The sequence below is a fragment of the Thermobia domestica genome, chromosome 4 (assembly GCF_964235325.1).
Source record: "Thermobia domestica chromosome 4, izTheDome1.hap1.1, whole genome shotgun sequence".
Lineage (NCBI taxonomy): Eukaryota > Metazoa > Arthropoda > Insecta > Zygentoma > Lepismatidae > Thermobia > Thermobia domestica.
Window position 1 is genome coordinate 316,889,621 of NC_137457.1, and position 21,508 is coordinate 316,911,128.

The 21,508-nt window shown below is 35.3% G+C and overlaps 1 protein-coding gene across 4 annotated transcripts in view; it reads left to right on the forward strand.

Moving 5' to 3' along the window:
- LOC145683554 (phospholipid scramblase 2-like) overlaps nt 1–21,508 on the forward strand; it is a 96,015-nt gene that overhangs the window by 22,790 nt on the left and 51,717 nt on the right. For 3 of the 4 annotated variants that reach the window (XM_081754894.1, XM_081754895.1, XM_081754897.1), the window contains exons 3-5: nt 8,476–8,535; nt 17,148–17,312; nt 20,621–20,731. In XM_081754894.1, coding sequence (XP_081611020.1) covers nt 8,514–8,535; nt 17,148–17,312; nt 20,621–20,731 — 298 coding nt within the window. In that variant the 5' untranslated portion in view covers nt 8,476–8,513. The remainder of the gene's footprint in view (nt 1–8,475; nt 8,536–17,147; nt 17,313–20,620; nt 20,732–21,508) is intronic. The other variant, XM_081754896.1, reaches the window with a different exon arrangement.

Below are 21,508 nucleotides of genomic sequence, written 5' to 3' on the forward strand. Positions count from 1 at the left end.
TTTTGAAACTAAAAAAAGAACGAAACAACTTATCTGACCTTGTTGTGAAAGGAACAGTACACAAGATGGTATTTCCAGTAAAAATCAAAATAAGTTACTTAAAAAAGTTCCAAGGTTATTATTTTAAAGATAAAAAAAAACACAATTTCCTTTAACCCAAAAAAGACAAGTGTGGTATGTATTTTCGAGACTAAAATACCGGTACCTTTCAAGCAAGGGCCCCGATTTCTCTGTAAATATGGGGGGTTCCATTCGGATGGAGAAGATATATACATGAAGATTTTAAGACAAATTGCACTCAAATTATGCCAAATATTGTATATTCATAAATACAATAGGAAGCCACATGAGCTTTGGGGGTCCCGTGCCCCCAGGATCGGCGCCCTTGCTTTCAAGGATATAAACTAGCACTTTTACACACTTGGCATCAATCTTCAATCATCTTTCGTCATTCAATGATGTATCCTCTCTGTATCATCAGGACGCTGAGTTCAGTGACGTGTTTTATGCCGACGATCATGGAAGGACTTAATGGGCTGTGAATATGCTTTGTGTGTATTATTATTGCATGACTTTACGCTGTGCGAAGAGAGCACTTAATCTTGTGAGCACACGAGAAAACTCAAGGACTGTCTCCTTGTTAATTCGAACTCCAAAATGCTATACTACTCAAATTCTATTGTTATTTTGTATCAAACTACCTGTATTATATCGCTACTTTAATTCATTATGGTGTTGGTTATATATATTATTATTCACATACTCCAATAAATTCTTTTTATATCTATATATATAACTCAACTTGTTTCTTATGCCATAACCCACGCCTCGTGGGCTATGCATGAATTAAGCATCTATGATGATATTATGATTTCCTGAATCTCATAAAACGTGACATTTTTTTAAAGCGTCATTTTAGATTATAAAGATGGATATTTACATGACAAACAGCGTCTCTTGAAACACATGCACTTATACAAGTATTCTGTATGTTCTTGTACTATGTTTTGCATTACTATTCCTTTAATAAGTGAAACTTAAAGACGAATCATGACAATAAAAATCATTTAAAAGGCCTCATCACTGCGAAATCAAATACCGCTAATTTTACAGTAAATATGTGATATCTTCAAATAGATAAAAGATAATCGAAAAGAGGAACAAGACCTCTCTAGACAATATTATTTTACGTGAGATACCGTTATCACGACTCATTTATCTGCTTTCGATTTCCAGCCATTTTGAAAATCGGCATTTATTTTCGCGTTTCTAAATAACTGCAAACGAAAATCTACTAGGTGACTAGTGATAACGGTACCTCATGCAGAATAACATCGTCTAGGGAGATCTTGATCCACTTTTCGATTATCTTTTATCTATTTGAATATATCACATAATTACTGTAAAATTAGCGGCATTTTAACTTCGCAGTGATAGGGACTCTTAAAACTACGAAAGGATAAACGAAGTAGGTTTTCATCTTCTTAAGCGCTTATAACCTTTAATAATTGCTTAAGAGCCTGCTTTACTAAAAATAATACAAAATTGATCATTTTCCTTTTGCTTGTTTTTCATAAGTGAAAGGACATAATGAAATGCAACTTACCACAATCATAGATAATGTTATTATACAACAAAAAAATATAAATTTGAAAAAGTTTCAGTGTTTCCATCCATAGAAATTACAGTGTTGGCAGAATAACAACGCCCCTAAAATCTGAGTTACGGTAGCGACTAGAAGAACGAACCCAACTGCATTTGGTTACGTATCATGTTATTTTGATTCCCTGTGAACTAGTTTTTAAATAATAGTTGTATTTACATTTTAATAAACAAAATAGTTTTAACATACAGTGATTAAAATTAAATAATGATGTTATTAAAAATGTAGTTCACAGGATATCAAAACAATATGATACTGACCAAATGCAGTTGGGATCGTTCTCTAATCGCTGCCTTAATTTAGACTTTAGAGGCGTTGTTATTCTATGGATGGCAACATTGAATCTTCTTCAAGTTCATTATCGATGATTGTCAGTGGCGTATTTACGATTCTGTTTCGGGGGCTTTGCTAACTTTCGGGGGGGGGGCTTTGCCTGAAAATGTGAAAATTTTGCCAGATATTTCATATATTTTACTATAGTAAGATTTAGGGGGATTAAGCCCGGAAGTCCCCCCTAAATACGCCACTGATGATTTTGATAAGTTGCATTTCATTATCTCCTTTCACTTATGAATAAGCAAGCAGAAGGAATATGGTAAATTTTGTATTATTTTTAGTAAGGCAGTCTCTTAACGGGTGGATTTAAACAATTGCATAGAAAAATTCCAATAACCATTGATCAATCTTGACAGCAGTGATCTCAGACGAAGTGAGAGGTTTAAAGGTGACTTATAGATGTCTCAACACAAGCAACGAAGTTACAAATATAATTTATTGAATAGCTATAAGTACATTTCGTTTCGATATTCAACAAATACATAGTTCGATGACAAATTTTTTGTAGCCTCGGAAAATGCTTTTAAATAGTTTCTTTTTAAGATTCTTACAATGGGAAACTAAAAAAAAACGCACTCGTAATTATCCCTGATAATGCGTTATCAGCCTTCAGAGAACGAAAATAGTTTCAAAGATTAGATCATGTGTCCAATGCCAGGAATCTCCATGTAGCTAACAGAAAGATGAATTTGTCTTCTAGTAACACTATTGTAGGATTGCCATATTTCAAAAATAAAAATCTGGGACACTACTAAATTACGAGAATCTTTGAAATGATTAAAATGAAAAGAAATGTTATATACTAATTCACTTTCCTCAATTAGAGTTGTTCAACTATAACGTAATCACATTTTCAGTAATTTTAGTAGATCTTGTCCTCCCTAGTTAAACAAACGTAAGCAGATGATTTACCCCCTCTCCCCTGGCAAATATTTTAAAATTTTTTCTGTATCTGTTACGTTTTATGGCTTTCAGAATCTGTTTTAGCTTATTCAAGATGTGATGCATTCTTTCCCAATATATTTTCTTGAATTGCCAACGGAGAATTACCAAAAATATTGATCAGGGATTACTGAATAAAATGTTTCAGAGGCAAGATGCAGATTGAAACAGAGTACTGAAAATAACAATAAGATTGAGCAGTAAAACCTTTTGTCCCTGGACGAATGAAACGAATGTTTCATTGAATGTCAAAATAGTTAAATCGTCAACTTAATTAAATCCATGTTCTATGTGTTCAAGTTTTTTATTCGACTTTTGAATTGCCATACTCAGAACTTGAAGAGAATATTAATATATCTAATCCTGTGTAAAAAAGCAAACTATAATATTCCCTTTCCTTCTTCTTCGCTGAAATCCGGGACATTTAAGCGTCCGAAGAAATATTTTGGGGACGCCCGGACGCAGATCTCGATTCCGTGACGGTCCCGAATTTCCTACACTATTGAGATAATCACACGTTGAAGTTCATCGCCTCAGACAAATTAGTTAAACTCATCATTCTTATGCAGTAGTAGCTTGAAATGATTCTTAGCCCACAAAAGACGGATTTTTTCTCACGTGTGTAAGAGCTGTTGGATTCCGCCGAGACAGCTCTAGTGAAATATGTGCTTACATAAATCACTAAGTACTTTCATCACCAGTTAAAGATTTATAATATATACAAGTTGTAAGTTCCGTTTCTAATCTATGAAATTTGTAGACAAACTCCCACGATTAGCCCTCTTGTTTTAATTAGTTTACGAAAAGTTTAAATTGATCGAACTACCAACATTAACTTCAAATGTAAATTTTAATATTGTAAAGATCTAACAAAACCTAAGTTTAAACATTTTAGCCCACCTTTGAGTTAAGAGTCTTAATCCAGGCGAAATTAAAATACCGCTAATTTTACAGTAATTATGTGATATCTTCAAATAGATAAAAGATAATTGAAATATGGAACAAGAGCATCCTAGACAATATTATTTTGCTTGAGGTACCGTTATCACAAGTCAGCTAGTGGCTTTCCATTTTCAGCTGTTTAGAAACGCGAAAATAAATGCCGATTTTCAAAATGGCTCGAAATCGAAAGCAGATAAGTGAGTCGTGATAACGATTTCTCATGTAAAATAATATTGTCTAAGGCGCTCTTGTTCCACATTTCGATTATCTTTTATCTATTTGAAGATATCACGTAATTACTGTAAAATTAGCTGTATTTTAATTTCGCCGGTATGAAGACTCTTAACGGTGAATTACAGGATTTGTAAGCTATTAAAATTGAACTAGTTGTTCTAAGTAATTTCTCTATAGTAGATTTGAATTCCTAAAATCGTTCTTACTTCGGAGGTTTTTGCATATCAGATCAAATTAATCCATGAGAGATGTTAGTTCGATTGGAAAAAGTGTTAAACGTTGCCGCGTATGACCTAAAATTTTAATTCATTTGCAGTCTGTAATTACAGGTAAAGATATTTAATAAACCCTTCTTAAGTTGGAAACTCATAGGCTTGGTGTGACGATGTCTTGGATAGAGCTAGCGAACTATATACACTCGTTTGAAATGTGCAATATACAACTATTCTAATAATAATTATCTGATGATTAAGTTGATTAAATCTCAAAAAATTTCAATTAAAACTTTACTAGTTGATTCTTATCTTCTTTAAATTTAATTTCAATTATATTTCAAACAGTATCTCCAATCAATAATTACTAATTCTCTTCAAATCTTGACTTTAACAGTTAATAATCTCTCAACGACTTTTACGACCATTAACTACTCATTGATAAATTTCTTCAAACATGAATAATATTTCTGAACTAAAATTTTACAATATCTTTTAATCTTAATTAGTTAATTTATCAAATTAATAGCAGTCAAATTAATATCTGAATCAAAATCTTAACTTTCAAGCTTATGACAACTTCGAGAAAAAAAATTTATATTTTTCTTTCGAGAAAATAATATCTAAATACGCTCTCCTTCTGACATATGGCTAACAGCTGAAAAAGAATACTTAATTTAAACGAAATATCGGATCCGCAGGTGGTTTATATCTTGTTTCAACGATTAAGGTCAAAGTTGAAAGAATAATCGCCACAATTTCTGGGAGGAAAAATAACTACTGTTGGAAGGCAAAGGTTCGCGAGTTTTAAACCCTTTGGAAACAAACTATCAACGACCCCACAATCCACAGTTTTGACAAACACAATTACTATAAGTAAATATAATATTATTAACTCACCAGGTGTCGGAAACTCAATGGTTTACCTATTTCCTTTTTTCCTCTCGTTTGGTATTTGGCCTCTTTGACTAACTGTTGACTATGCACGTACGCAATTCTTGCTCTGTGCCAGAAATTATACTATCACATTGTTACAGAGGATAAATTCCAGGACAAATCTTTAGGATTGCCAGAATAAGCAGGTATCCAAACTAGCAATCTCTACGGACTCTACTAAGAAATGTCCCACACTACAAGAATTCTCTCTCTCTTTAATAAATTCCTTCTTTTTTCAAAAAAAGAAATATTACAGAGAGATTAATAAGTAATGAAACAGGACCAAAAAGCACAATGAATTCACTCACCAAATAGAACTGAATAGAGCGAATTGAGGGTTCACTTTGCATGCACACTTTCCCTCTCTGACTCTGTAACAAGCACAAAAATAGGCTATTTCCTTGCCAACTTCTTTCACTAACACTGTGAACTTGTTCAACACATCGTGATATTTAACTTCGCTTAACTCGCAAATAACAAATAGTAGCAAAAGATTTTCTGGCACGGAACTTAGACTTGCCCACGTATATTCACTCACAAACATGTCCTACTTAACACAAAGCAAAGCAAGAAACACGTAACCACCAAACAACTCCATCCTCTCTGGGCTAAAGTAGGGAACAAGATAACGGGTCCCTGAGTCACCGAGCCAGATAGAGTTGACGGGACAAGCCACGCCCACCGAACAAACACGCGCAAAACCTTTTTCCCCTCAAGTTGTCATAGCATATAGTTTCTCAGTCAATTCCTCCTTACATTATTCCTATCAAACTTTTTTATATACTTTTTTCTTTCTCCTATTTTTCTAAAATGAATACTTTTTACAAAGAGAAAAAGATCGTTTTTAAATATTGAAATTGATTAACAATAGGAGTCTTAATAGACAATATATCGCTCAAATTACAATTTTCCTTCATGTAACCATCCATTCTTCTTCCCAGATCCAGAAGGATGGTGCGTTACATACTACTACTCTGTAATAGTTTCATGGAAGCTATCTTGACATCCTCCATTTTGAATTTACATCCATTTTCCTATATAGGAACGTGTACTGTGGTAGTTTTAGTATAACGTTTTACTACTAATAAAACTCTGGTATTATTTTTAACTTACCTTCGTACATATTAAACGTAGAAATAAAACGAAAAGAATAACTTAAGTATTGAATGATTGGAAAGGAGTAAAAAGTAATCTCAGATTCGTATTTGTGATCAAGCTGCCTGAAAACAGTATGTCACATGATGCCTTTCTTGTTAGAAAATTTAGACCTGAATCCAAGAAGGCAGACTTCAAGACGATCACCATAAAGGTACTACACTACCTCTATATAAGATACGGGCTCACTCCCTTCAACCGTTCTCAATTTACAAGGGCCTATTACATACTTTAGACTAATATTATATACTTTAAATGCTTTAAAACTTAAGCTCGCTTCTGGCGCAATTTAATATTATTCAATTGAGCTAATTATTCTCATGGTCTACTTTGATCCTATATAAAATCTTATTAGGGGTGAGATAAAATAAAATTCGGTAGTTGAAAACTAAAAACCACCCTAATGTACCATATTTCGCATTAATTTATATTTACGAGTATTTAGGAAATCCATACCAGCATACTTTAGACAGAACGAGCATAAATCCAATTGTACTGTCAGAGTATTTTTAGACAAATCCACTTAGTAGGGCGACAGAGGGAGTAAGTGGTGGGAAGTATTTGAAGTTAGTGAGCCGTAAAATTCCTTTAAGGATTGATTATCTTGTTTTTTCTTGAAGCGTACTGGTTAATACATTGGAACGGTACGCAGAAAATCTCGGATTTGAGTTCCGGTCCAGTCGTGCACTTTTTCACTCTGTGTATAACTGAATTCGCACCTATAAGATAGTTTATATCATAAACATTGCTTGTTTCCTCCATTCGTTAATACAATAGTACAGCCATCAGAGGTGTTCTGAATAACAACATTAGATTGTGCAAAGTTGTAATAGAAACTATGTGGTCTGAATCAAAGAACACTGACCTCAAGAGGGAGTGTATGGCTCTTCCGGGAGTAAACTGGGTAATGTAGTGGATAACGCATCGGCATGATACACCGGAGATCCTGGGTTCCATGTCAGACACAGTCATGCACTTTCTCGCTTTTTGTGTATCATTGAGTAATAATTATTACTAATTCAGAAGATGAGGTGCGTAACTATAAACAGTAACGAAGAATTCTTACAATTTAAAATACTGAAACGTACAGAATCTGCGAACGGTTTCGAAGTAATTCTCACCTCTTCTTCAGTGCATCTATAGAAACATAGAAGTATATTCCAACGACTTTTATTTACCCATAAATTAGAGTGAGAAAGAACTCTTAGTATCGAGCTACCAATTTGGAGAAAGGAAAATGAACATGATCACCGCTGTCAGTAAATATTTAACTATTTTAATGTGTTCCGAGTATTGAAAATACGAAGTCCCATTGTACATATTAAGTAAGAAGATTTTTTTTAATGTTAATTTTACATTAAAGAAAAGGAGTCTCGTGCAACACTATCATGAAGGTACCTTTTTTTCTTAACTTGTTTACTTCTCTCTGATAACATTGCAAAGCAACATGTACTGTTTTTCCACACTCCCTTTCAGAGACTTTTCTCAGAAGGTTATGATATTTTGCCGATATTATTCCTACTTTTTTGTATGAGGGGCCTCGTGGTTTGTTCTGGAGACACATGAATTAGTGTTAGGTAGCAGCGTGTCTGTGAGTTTATCAGAGTTTTTCATTTCCTTCCACATTGTTATTCCAACGATTCATTCACATTCACTCACTCTCGTTAATTATCCGTCTCCTTTAGCCTAAATGGCATAACAATGTTTCGCAAAACTTAAACCTTTCACTACATTTTTATTCCTTTTCTTGTATTAGTACACTTGTGCAGACGTACCGTTGTATTCTTCCATATTTTTGCATGTTAAAAAATATTCTTATAATTTATTCATTTGTATTCCTACACCGAAATAGAATATGTTTCCTCCCAGTCCACAAAATCACATAGTGTGTTTCTCTGCTCGTTTTTTTACTCGCTTCGATTTCCTCCTACTCAATCTTAACATTTCCACAGTACTTCATTTTCCCATATGTTTGGATAATGTTTAATGTGTGGTGTTCAAATAATGCAATACAAATGTTATTTAGCATATTTAAACGTTTTTTTTTTATTTCAGAGATTGAGGAACCATTTCTGCATTGGAAATTGTGAAAAATGGCGTCCCCACCGCAAGGTTGTAAGTATAATTATGTACCGTTACCATAGACGACACCAAAATTGAATCTACCGATTAATGTTGCTTCAATTGTTTGGAGTCGTTTGTTTTGGTTTTCAGTTAAGGAGAACTTTACAACTGAGTAACATGTTTTTATTATGAAGACATTTTACCAAAGTGGCAAGCAAGACTATGTGATCTTCCACCCTCTGATGTTTTCTTAAGCAGATTTGTGAGAGTGTGTGAAATGACAAATGTACCTCAACACACCACACATTCTTTGGCGCTTGAATCTAGAAATTGTACGCTCAATTGAAGGCATTCAGACAAACATATGCGGGAAGGTTATCAATATGTTTGTGGAGTATATAAATTAAATGCAGACATACTCAGTAACGGTGTATATATGCCTTACATTGTACTTACAACGCAAAATGGAAGATATTACGAAGTACGAAATATAACCATTTTTATCATGTCTCCATTTAAAATCTGCAACTCCTGTGTAATATATTCGGAGACAAAGTCCCTTAACGCTCTGAAACAGCATATCCGAGTATTTAATAACTCTAAATAATGTTCCTAACCATTAATCCTATTAGCATTTATGGTAACTTTTGATTTCATATCGTAGTATTGTTTTAACCTCTTATTTAGGTTCTACAGCAGGTAGTTAAGTCGTAATTTTTATTGGTCAAGTCAAGGATGGACCAAAGAACACCCTGGATTAATTTCGAAAGCGAATGGTCAAGTGGCACAGGAGAGGCGTGTCTTTTTTTCTTAAGGCAATTTTATTTTTAATGAAATCATGCCTTTAGTTTTCAAGATATCAGATTAAAAGTTTGCATACTGATTGTGTGCACCTTTCGATATTTTTCAACTTATTTGAGATCCTAACTTGAAACCGGGCCGGGCCCTGGAAGGTGATTTTTTTTCAGAAAAATTCCCGGCTTTTTCCTATATTTTCGGTTCAGTTGTATGATATGGATATCTGTGTGGTACTATTGGAAAGGGCTCGCGTTATACTGAAGAAAATGGCGTTTGAACCATGACTCTAGGCCGGCCAAATAATGATGACGCAGTAAAATTTTATATATATATATATATATATATATATATATATATATATATATATATATATATATATATATAATTTTAACAATTTTTCCGTCCTTTGTTTTCAAGGTACAAGATTGAAATTTCGCACACGTATTATGTACATAACGTGTTTTTAAAAAATTAAGATTCCTATGTGAACCCAGGCCCGTTCCACAGGGACAATGTGTTTTGGCGTACCTTTTTTTTTAAAAAAAAATCCGGGTTTTGCCCTAATTTTCCAGTTCAGGTGTGTAATGCAGACATGTAAGTGATACCGTTGGAAAGGGCTCGTTATAATGAAGAAAATCACGTTTGAACCATGACGGCAGGTCAAATAGTAAGGGCGAGTACATTTTTGAAATATTTATATATATTCAGGGTGTATCAGACCACCCGTCCCAGTGATTTTCCTCTGCTCGTAGTGCACGTAAACACTGCAAACAAAAAATTGAATGACCAAACCACATGTGAAGAATCTAATGATAATGCTTCCATATTCAGTGACATAGCGGGAATACATTTACGGGGTCTCAACTCGAAAATTTCAAATGGAAAGTGGTACCAATTTCGACTTCTTCGGAAGTATTATTGAAAAAGGAACAACTTTTATAGGAAACGCTTTTTCGTTAAATTCCAAGGTTTGGCATCTACGTCTGTTATTTGTTGTTGAATGGCAGGTAGAGGGCAACAGTTTTGGTTGGCAATCACTCCAGAAGAATATCAGATAACACATGTTATATCAAATAGTACTGTTGAAAATTCTTTACAACATTTAGTATGAAACGTTACGATATATCTCGTGCACGTAGCAACAAACGAAAATAATATTACAGGACAGTACGCAGTTTAAATTCGAGGTTCGGAACGAATTTAAAAGGGAAAAACAGAAAAACGTTCTTTGGTTTTAAGTAAAACTACATATGAAACACTTTGGTGTTAAGTCCCAGTATTAAAACTTTTTTAAAAAAAGCTATGATTTCAACCTTAAGAAACCATTGTCACTCTCTTGTCTTAACGGGCTACTTAACTCTTGTGAACATTTTAATAGAAATCTCTTTTCGGAACTCATTGCACAAATAAATTGTTCAAGAATAATACCAATAAACAAACTGAAGATAATAAATGAAATAAATAACGTGAACTGCAAGTTCTGAACATTCTCACCAATATATCGTACTTGAACCCAGCCAAACAAATTGACAATAAATGTTCATAGGATCGTCGAGCATCTGCGATGCACACACGAATGTCTACAGGCTCACTGTTGACTGCTCTTATCAGTTGTAGGCTGAAGATAAAATCCGTGCTAAGTGTCAAAAATAGTGCAAGTTCGGTTTCATGTAAAAAAAAAAAAAAAAAGTGGCCTATGTGCCAAACACTTCTCAGTAAAAAACTGACTATCTGGTATTCACTGCGTAATTAGTTCGAATAATCCTCACATGAACGGAAGTGCCTATATCTACCATCACTTCTGAAGTAATATTTGGACTGTTTACTCAATATTTTTTTTTCGTTTTGGCACTTAGAACGGACTTTATATTCAGTCTACAGTTCATTTGCACTTATTCCATAACAGAAGTTACGGATACTGTCCTCATGTCCTCCCTTGTAGTAGGATGCTCTTGGAAAACCAGGTTCTTGACACGTCCTGAATAGAAATAAATTGAGCGAAGTCAGGTCCGGAGAACAAGCTGGCCAGGAAAACGGAACTTCTCTTCCGATTCGCCTGCTTATGAATAAACAAGCAACAGTCTGTCTGATAACTCTTGCAAAACGAGTAGGATAACCGTCTTGTTGTAGCCAGAACATATCACGAGTTGTTAGTGGAACGTCTTTCAAGAGCTCATAAAGAACATGTAACAAAAAATTAGTCTACCCTAACCTGGTCGAAGAAATAATTGGTCGAAGAAATAGGGACCAATTGTTTGGGTTCCTACTATAGGGCACCAGACATTTAGACTTCAGATATATTGATTGTCAACTCCATGTACCCAGTGCGGACTCTCGGTGGACCAGTAATGAGCGTTGTGTATGTTGACATCTCTATTACTCTTGAAGGTCACCTCATTCGCCCACAGAATATTCTGGTGAAAACGTGAGTTCCTGGCGCTCATCCAATGAATAAACCCCAGGCAATTATGGAAATCTCGTTCTCAGGGTTCCTGATGCAGATGAACATGGTCAGGATGGAATGCAGTATTGTGAAGACTCCTTCAAACCGTCATGTCACTCATAGCAGCATCCCTGGCTTATCGTCCTGTCGAGATTTAGGGATCCATATGGACTGCAGTAAGGATGTCGAGAGACTGTTTATCCTCAACACGGCGCATGATCTGTTGACGTTTGTTGTGATGAGCATTGACATGCCTAGTCCTCTGCACATGAAGTATCAAGCGCTGAAATACTTATCTCGACTGTTGAGCACGATTGGGAAATCTTTCACGATACAGCCGCGCGTCCCCGCGATAATTCTGCCGAGATGTACCCAACACTATTAACATGTCAAGGGATTCGATATTCGAAAACTTCGTATTGGTTCCCTTAAGCACACGCAATGATAGGGAATAGGGGCCGAAATAAGCAAACATTTAATTATTTATCTCTTAACTACAATCAGCAAATATTCAACTGTTTTATAACGGAACTTTTTCGTTTCTTTTTCCACTTCGTCATATGACACTAATTAATATATCTTTTTGACACTAATAACCATCATACGAAAATTTCTCTTTTTTTGTCCTTTTTTTAATATTTTATTCTTTAGCTTCTTGACCCCTTCTTCACCTGTGTCTCAACCGTTTCTTTTATTACTTCAGACTCCCTTCCGTCATTCCTCCTTTTTGTACTTTTTGCTTTCAGTTCAATCTCTACTTTTCCTGTTTTCCCTTGACTAATTGTTCTTTCTCTTCAGCTTCTCTTTTATCTTTACATGTCTTTATTTTTATACTACAGTGGAACCTGGATAACTCGAACTTCTGTAATTCGAAAACATCTTTATTTCGAATTTTTCTCTTCGTCCTTAGAATTTTATATACAAACAATGCTAAAAAATCATGGTTAATTCGAATTATAATCTGGATAATTCGAAGTTTTTGCCGTGTAAATCTAAAAGGAGGTCAAGTCATCGGGTCGGATTTTCCAAGAAGCGGATGAAGATACGTACTGTAGTAGGCTTTCCGCCCCGCTCGCAGACTACTCAGCTTGAAGGTCATCGCACCCACCCCGGCCGAGGTAGCGAAGCACATGACGCAACTCAGACGGTTTTTGGAAAAGAAAAAAGAAGTAAGTGATGAAATATTCCGTTCCTTGAATTTGTTAGATTCGTTTGTAATGACCGAGAGACTAAATTCTAGAAACAAGCAAAGATCTCAGCATTTTTTGAAAAATGTTGATTTTTTTGAGTCTCATGACAGTTATTTGTCTATTAATACAGTAATATTCTTTTCTGTTTTTATGATTTTTTTCAATGTTCATGCATAATACAGTGCTAGTGTATGTACGTACGTATTACAGTAGAGTATTTTACTTCATATTGTATTAACCTATGTTTCTTCTAGTTTTACAGTGAGTGTATGGTACTTAAAACACTTATTATTAGCTCCAATAATGGCCTTCATGTTAAAACATGAAGTTTGATTGTCTATTTCAACCATTTACAAAACTTTCCTAATTCAATTTTTTGTATAATTCAAATTTTTTTACTGGTCCCTTGAGGTTCGAATTATCCAAGTTCCACTGTATCTAATTCTCTGTATTGGTTTCCTTCTATGTTTCTTTCGTTACTTTATTTTCTAGGCTCATCTGTTTACCATATTTCCTTTGCACTTTTTCTACTGTTCCTATTTTGTTCTCATATTACGGTTTTTGTATCTTCTAAGAAGTTGTCGGTGTGGCATCTACAGACCTGATTTCTCTGACATCGATTTTCATGTTCAAGATTTTCATGTTTTACCTCTCAATTTTTCTTTACTAACTGAACTTGATTACTTACCAATGGACATATTTTTCTCTCTCTCTATTAACTACCTGAATGGAGCTTAATATAAAATCTCCATTGAATTTAAGTTTTGTTTACCTTCTACATTCATATTTGCTTTCCATTTTTTTTTGTAATTCAGTAACGGTGAAGGTCTTGTCTCGCACCAGAATGTCTTCATCAGATAACTCATTTATCATTCTTTTGTACCTATTCATATCCTGTTTTCGGCAATACTGTGCGAAGGGATTATATATTTTGCAATCCCTATATTGCGCGCTCCTAGTTGGACATTTATATCTAAAATGTTGTTTTCTGCATGCTACACAACCATATTGATAACGTACATATTCTTCTCTGACATTGTTTTTGAACTCAACCTATTGATTTCGTGCAGTTTGTCTTGATACGAATTTTTGTATATTTCGTTGATCTGTTGCAGTATTCACTTGTAGCGAGAAAAAATACTTTTGTGCACTAATTTAACCATACACATTGCATAGATATAGCAAATGCGGTAGAATTGCAGGAAAAGGAAGTAACCATATTTTATAAATTGAATTCAAGAGTGGATAATTTCCAAATGAGAATTTTAAATAATCCGAAACAAATGGGCTCATATGTGAAAATTTCTCCCATTCTGCCAAATTTAATCTCACTACAAACACATCTTTACAATACGATTCACTGTCTCAAATGGATCACTATCCAGTCCAATGCAAATTAATTTAGTTTTCATTGAATTAAGACCATATTCAACATTTAATAAGTACTCTTTCTTAGTATTCCTAGATGATTCGCAAGCACTCATAGATGATATGATACCTAGCACATTAGAACCCAAGGTCAAATTCGATGGAGTCTGGTAAGAAATCCAGTTCCCATTGGAACTTCCGATCTTTCGCAGGTTACAGGCGTCTAAGAGTATGCAAGTCCTAACACTTAGTAATACACTGATTTACGCCGGACCTAAGGGTCGAAGCTCAAAATCTGCCAAAATGTCTGGATTCTACTGCGATGGTATTTCAATCCAGGTGTTAAGTGACGTGCAGACACTATGTTGAACTGCAGCACGTTATGGACAATATTTAGCGCTAACCCAACACTAATGTTCAAAATGACGGCTATTTCCTTCAAAGTAATACGCCTGTTATTGTTTATAAGCTCTTCCCCTAAAGGACTGCATTTCGTCCGTCACTACACCGTGAGCGTGCTCCAGTAGTACTGCATCCTGTACAGACGTCACGCCTTTTTAAATTTTTAGGCCACTCGTACATTTGCTGCAGAGAAAATCAAGAACCACCATACATATTGTGCTGTTATCTTGAAATGAATTTCAATAGGTTAGACATCATCATACTGAGGAAACGTCACTGCTCTAACGCGGTGCATCTTGTTAGTGGCGCAGGCATCTTCGTACTAATGCTGAACGTCACTCTGCGCTTGTCGGTCATTTTTTGAACCGAAGGAACACTACTGGCAAATACCAATTCCATCATACAACTTTCGGCCTGCTATAACGCTTTGAAGGTTTTCAGTGTAATCATCCTCGTATTATAATAACTTCCTCTCGCAATGCTCTAGGACCCGCCGGCAGGCCTACCCCTGATCAATGTCAGCATTTATACGAAAAGTCATTAATAACTTTTCGTTTTGTATCATTAATTTGAGTTTCTCTATACACAATTTAGAAAGTTGTATCATTCTCAAACTGATATTATACATCCAACATGTATTCTTTTGTCAATAACCTTGGAACGATAGTGATGCAGCATTCTTTGACGTAGACTGAACCCAGTGCTGAGTAGTGCTCTCAACGGGTCGGGTTGAAGACCGACCCGACCCTACCCGTGACCCGAATTGACTGACCCGACCAGACCCGACTGACCCAAGCCATGATCCGACCTGACTGACATGACCCGACAACCCGACCTGAGTTGATCTGGTTGACCCGACCCGAATAAATCGAACCGACAACCCGACCCGAGCTGACCCGATTGACCCGACCCGAGCTGACCCGATTGACCCGACCCGACCCGTAACCCGACCTGTTTGAGAGCACTAGTGCTGAGTAAGTTACTTGTATAAATGTAACGCGCTACAAGTTCCTTTACTTTCTCTTAAAACGTAACGCGAAATTCGCTGCAGAAAAGTAACCGTTATCCTAATTGGAAAGTACCGCGTTACTTTCGCGTTCCTTTTAAATCCGAAACATTGAATATGTAAAAAGATTATTATTAATTTAATTCTCCGTGCTGCAGCAACTACTACTACCACTATTATTATTATTATTATTATTATTATTATTATTATTATTATTATTATTATTATTATTATTATTATTATTATTATTATTATTATTATTGCGCATTATGATTTTCCCTAATCAACGTAAATGTTTAAAACTGTAGATTGATAATAACAGCGGTGCTATATTCTTTCATGCGGACAGTTAGTTTATAGAAAATTTGATGTCCGCTGATTTTATAAACGCAATGTTATACGTTCTGAATCCCATTATGTAGATGCAGAAACAAATTATTATTTGACAGATAGGTTGACATTTTCTTATAATGTAACACTGACTAAAATGTCATACTGCATTTGAAAAAATATTGTTGCTTAGTACTATTCTGCTAAACAAAATCTATTAATAATATTGTTATGTACAATTAACAACACAGTATATAGAGAGCCATTACACTCCAACTAATAAAATGAGCATATTTGACCTGGAAGTGAATAAACTTTTACCAGTAACTCTAAAATCCATACATGCTTTCTAAATCTAGTTTTTTCCAAATTCTATAATGAACGGAACTCTAGAATACGTAAGGTGATCTGAAAGATCTCCAATATCACATACCATCAACAAGTGTTCGAATGGTAAAATATTTCCGTTCTCCACCTTTATAAAAAGAACACCAATCAAAGTACACTAGACTACCATTGCATTTCTTGTTAACTCACAGAATGTATTCATTTGGAGCTGTCAAAATCTATGACAAAATCTTCCAGGTACTTGCAATCAATACACGTGATTTCCCTGAAGTTGTACTCATCTTCCAAAAGTAGCAAGTGGGACTAAGATCTTATTTGTTTCTTTGTGTGTCGGTGACTGACTGTCAGTCATTGTCATACTTTATGCTCCATTGCTCTATTTTGAGTAATTCACTTAGAGGAAAAAACATTTCCTTCCGAAAAATATACATATATTGTAGTTAGTCATTCGAAATATAACGGAAACAAGATAGATTACTTACAATTTTTAAGGCATTACCGTTACAGTTACGATCGAAAATGTAACGCGTTACTAGGAAACGTTAATTAAAAACTAACGCTTTACTTCCCAAGACCGACTGAACCTCTGCAACAGTAGCTGATACTGTATTCTACTTGTGTTATTCCTTGATAAGTTCCTGGCAAATGGTCTTGAGGTTGTAGAGTAGTTTGTCGGCGATTATATCACGCCTCTGCAAGCGTGTTAGAGAAATAGTGGTATACTATTTCTTGATACATTTAAAATAAAACATAATGGTTGATTTTACTTCTTTTCCAGATGGTGGTAATCAACCCCGGTTACCACCACCCGGTTACCTACCAAATGCTCAACCTGGCCAAGTAATACTTCCACCCGGTTATCTACCACCTGGTCAAGCAGCATATCCTGTACCACCTGGTCAACCTATATTACCTCCTGGAACAGTACTGATGCAGCCGCAAGGTAGGTATTCTATACATACAGGGTTTTCATAAAGTATGGACGGATTTAATTCGCTTATAATTTACATAAAAATGCTCATATTGAAATCAAATAAAGTGCAAACGGTAGCGGAAGGATTAAATTTTTACCTGTAATCTGCACCAGCTCAGTTCATTCACCGGCACACCTCCAACTGGGCGCAACTAGGAATCGACTTCTGTGGGCTGTTGATGATGCTTTCCTTTACCCTGCTCACTGTTGCAGGCGATGTTGGCGGCCTCCCACTTCGAGGACGGTCCAGGACGCTTCCTGTCTCCAAGAACTTGGCATGCCTTTTTCGGATTGCACTCTCAGTCGGTGCCGGCTTTTTGAACTCTTTGGTGAAGTTTCGACACACCAGAATTGGTGATTTTAGCTCTGCGTACCACAGAACACATTGCGCTTTCTCTTTCACCGACGCCATCTTTGATACGGTAACAGTGTTGCCAACTAAAAATTTAATCCTTCCTCTACCGTTTGCACTTTATTTGATTTCATTATGAGCAATTTTATGAAAATTATAAGCAAATTAAATCCGTCCAGAGTTTATGAAAACCCTGTATGTATGTATGTACATGTGAACTAATTCAAATGACTTTTTATTGAATTTAGTTTATAAAGACCATTTAATCAATGATATTATTGATCTAGTTTTAAATATTCTGTGCCTGCCTCCCTGGTGTAATGACTAGGCTTTGATCTAAGAAGTCCTGGATTTGAGTTCCGGTTGAAGAGGATCGAACATTTTAATCAATTTTAAGAATGTTCTAAAAATAATCAAATTAAATCACATGCTAGTAAAAAAGAATGGTTTGTGTTGGTAGTTGAAGCCCCTTTTGGAAATAAGAAGTAACTGCTTTAGAAATGTTTATGAGAAATTTATTCATTCAAACATTTTCCACCATAAACCATTAAAATATTATAAGATGAATAATCGTGAAAACATTAATTACACAGCATTGAAGACTCATTGCAATATTAAGGGAAATATAAATTGAAAGAGTTGCTATGAATCGATTTATTTTTTTATCGGTTTTCTGTGTAATGTCTATTTTGTTTCGTTTCAACTGTCTAATTCGTTTCACAAGTGTGAAATTGTGATAGCGTTTCAATATTTAAACAGACTATGCATATTCTATATTGAAAAAGATCTATAACTACCTGTTGCAAGAGAGTTATAATGTGATTGATGGAGCTACTTCATCTGATGTTGAATCCATATGAAAAAAATTGTGTCACAATCGTTACTATACAGGAATCAATGTTGAACTCGTTCTTACTACATGGGTTTCAATAGGAGACAATCTATTCTTCGGGTACTGAATTCCCTGACATCAGAATTACATAGCAGGCATATGACTATCATGTTCCCTCAGGTACATTGGAATGTATCCAATATGTGCCTTATATAACTCTGAGAGAAATCGCATAGATGACAAGTGATAGTCACAGTGTATGTCCTCCCCTAGACATATGTCTGACATGTAGCTCGTGAACGTTCCTAGTATGTTCTAGGTATGATCTCCGTGCCGTAAGCGTCAATGTACCACAAAATTACTCTCTCAAGATATGTTAAATCGCCCATTTGCGTAATGTGTTTACATTAAGGTGAGCCTAAAAACACTTTAAACAAGTAAAAAAATGCACCCCAGGTTGGGAGGAAAGTACCAACCATTGAATTACTAGCCGCGTGCTCTTCCGACTTGGCCACGGACGCGATGAAGAGAACGTCACTTGTAGAGGGATAAATTGTTGAGGTCTTTTGAATTTTTCTAATCTGAGTGCTCCTTTAACCGCGTATATTAGACGATGGCCATTTGGGATCAGACAAATCTACTCGCCATGTAATTTTATAACAAAATGACGAGTGTCTATTTACTTTATTTCATGGTTCTTCTATATTCACTTTCAAATGATCGGCGACAGATGCCATCTAATAAAGTTGATGCATTTCTTGCTTCTAGTACACAATCGCTTAGAAAAAGAAGCAGCCAATGCATCAAATATGGGAGATGAATTTAGAACACCTAAATGGCTCATGCCTAGCACATCTTGTGGTATTAGGGTATCTGAAACAATATGTATTTAAAGAACGTACATAGAACATGACAGGTATATGTCCCAAGTGACAAAATAAAAACAATTGACTGTTAGAGTGCGAAACTGAGCCAGGTATATACATGCTATATTTGTGGTACATAGTTGCAAATATCAGTTAGGTGTAACAAGTATCTAAAACTGTAGGTAGCTGAAGTGCATACTTAGCACATGAACATCATATGTGCCAAGTACCGGGTACCTAAAAAGTAGCAGGGACACCGAAATGGCATATGCCTATCACATTTTGTGCTGTTAGGGTCTATATATAAAAAGCCCGTCCCATTTTCGCTCCATGGGAATCAATATCAAAACCAAAAGTGAAAGCAGACCTCTACCATTTCATTTTGCAATACAGGAGTTTGTCTTATATGAAAACTATTCTTGCAGTACCGAATCTAATCAGAAACTTGCTTCTCACTATATGCTACCGATTTTCAGTATGATGGTCAGCTCTGAATCCGGAAGTCATAAATTTCTGCTACTTCCGGTTTAAACAGAGAGATAAAGATGGAAATAAAATGTATTTTTTTAAACACTGAACTTTCAAAAAGCCATTACTCATGACCTTTTGTCGGTTTTGATGTACGGAGATTATTATTGAAACCAGAATTACTCTATCACGGCGGGAGCTCATGTGGTTCGGATTCCACTTTAATCAGTAGGTCCACGTCTCATATAGCCTCGCTGATGAACGGGACGTTAAACTCCAAATCATCATCATAATTATCATCATCATCATCAGAACTACTCTACCCGCAAAATATAATCAGAATATGTAACAACACAGCAAGCAAGACAATTACATACTTCAATAATGTTTGTACTTGGGTAATATAACATCATATTAAGAGGTCAAGGTATAAAAGAATATAGAAATGCATAATCAGTGTTTCTAAATAAAGTCTAAAATTCGTTTCATTATGTACAAAAATAAAGTAGCAGTTTACTTGACTGCTTGGTGTTTGCTACCAAGTAAAAATTTTGATCCTTCTGGTATTCTACAGGAAAAAGGTTGAAACCAATGAATTAGTACTGTTTCCATTATCTCCTCATCAATTTTGTAAAGTTAATTGTGTTAGACTTTTTGAACTTTTGGAAATACATTTTTCCGTTTTCAAGTCAGTACGCACAATGTAGAAAGTATTTATTACATTAAAGGAACGTATGACTGAGTATGTTTTATTTTACAGGTCAAGCTTTGATGCCTGTTCCACCGATAATTCCCCATTTGCCACCAGGTTTGGAATACCTTACTACGATTGATCATCTTCTAGTTAATCAGGAAGTAGAACTTTTTGAAGGTAGCTTTAATCTTTTGTTTACACGAATATTTAGCATTATTGGAATACGACACCAATTTTTCTTATGGTATGTGAAAGTAAAGTATGTCCCAGTGTCTCATTTTGTGCGAGTTTGTCTCAACACAACACAAGATGTGCGTTTAAGTTTCCTGTAATCGGTGTAAGTTTTATAATTTCCATCCAGATTCTGCATTGTGTTATAGTCTGCAAATTTTTACAAGACTGGTACAGTATGAGTCCTCTGTTTTATGTATTCCCTGATTAAACAGTGGAACAGTGGAAAAAACTTTTTCGACAAAAGCAGGTGTTCTTTATGTATTTCGACCTCCTGAATTCGAAAAGCACACTCAAGACATCCTATCACCCGCTGTTTTGGCACAAAACGTATACCTTGCCAATATTGATAACACATATTGAAGTATTACATATGGAACACGAATCATGCTGAAGTAGAAGTTTAAAACAACAAAATATTGAAATATGCACACAGTGAGCAGATGCATAGAGAGAAAGTGGTACAAAACATGCATTAAGCTTATTCATTCCGTGCTTTATTAGTGGATATGGCGTGGCTCCTGCCTTTCATCTTATGCGTCTTTTCAGGTGCTCACGGTGAAGCATTCTGTCGTAGTCACTCATCATCCGAACATCCCAAATACCATGGTATCGTCGTACCATGTCCTTGATATCGTGAAGGAATCTTTCAACCTGTTCCTCATTTACAGCACCGAGATTTGGAGGGGAAAATTCAAGAGGCGAAGGTAAAAATGTAACTTC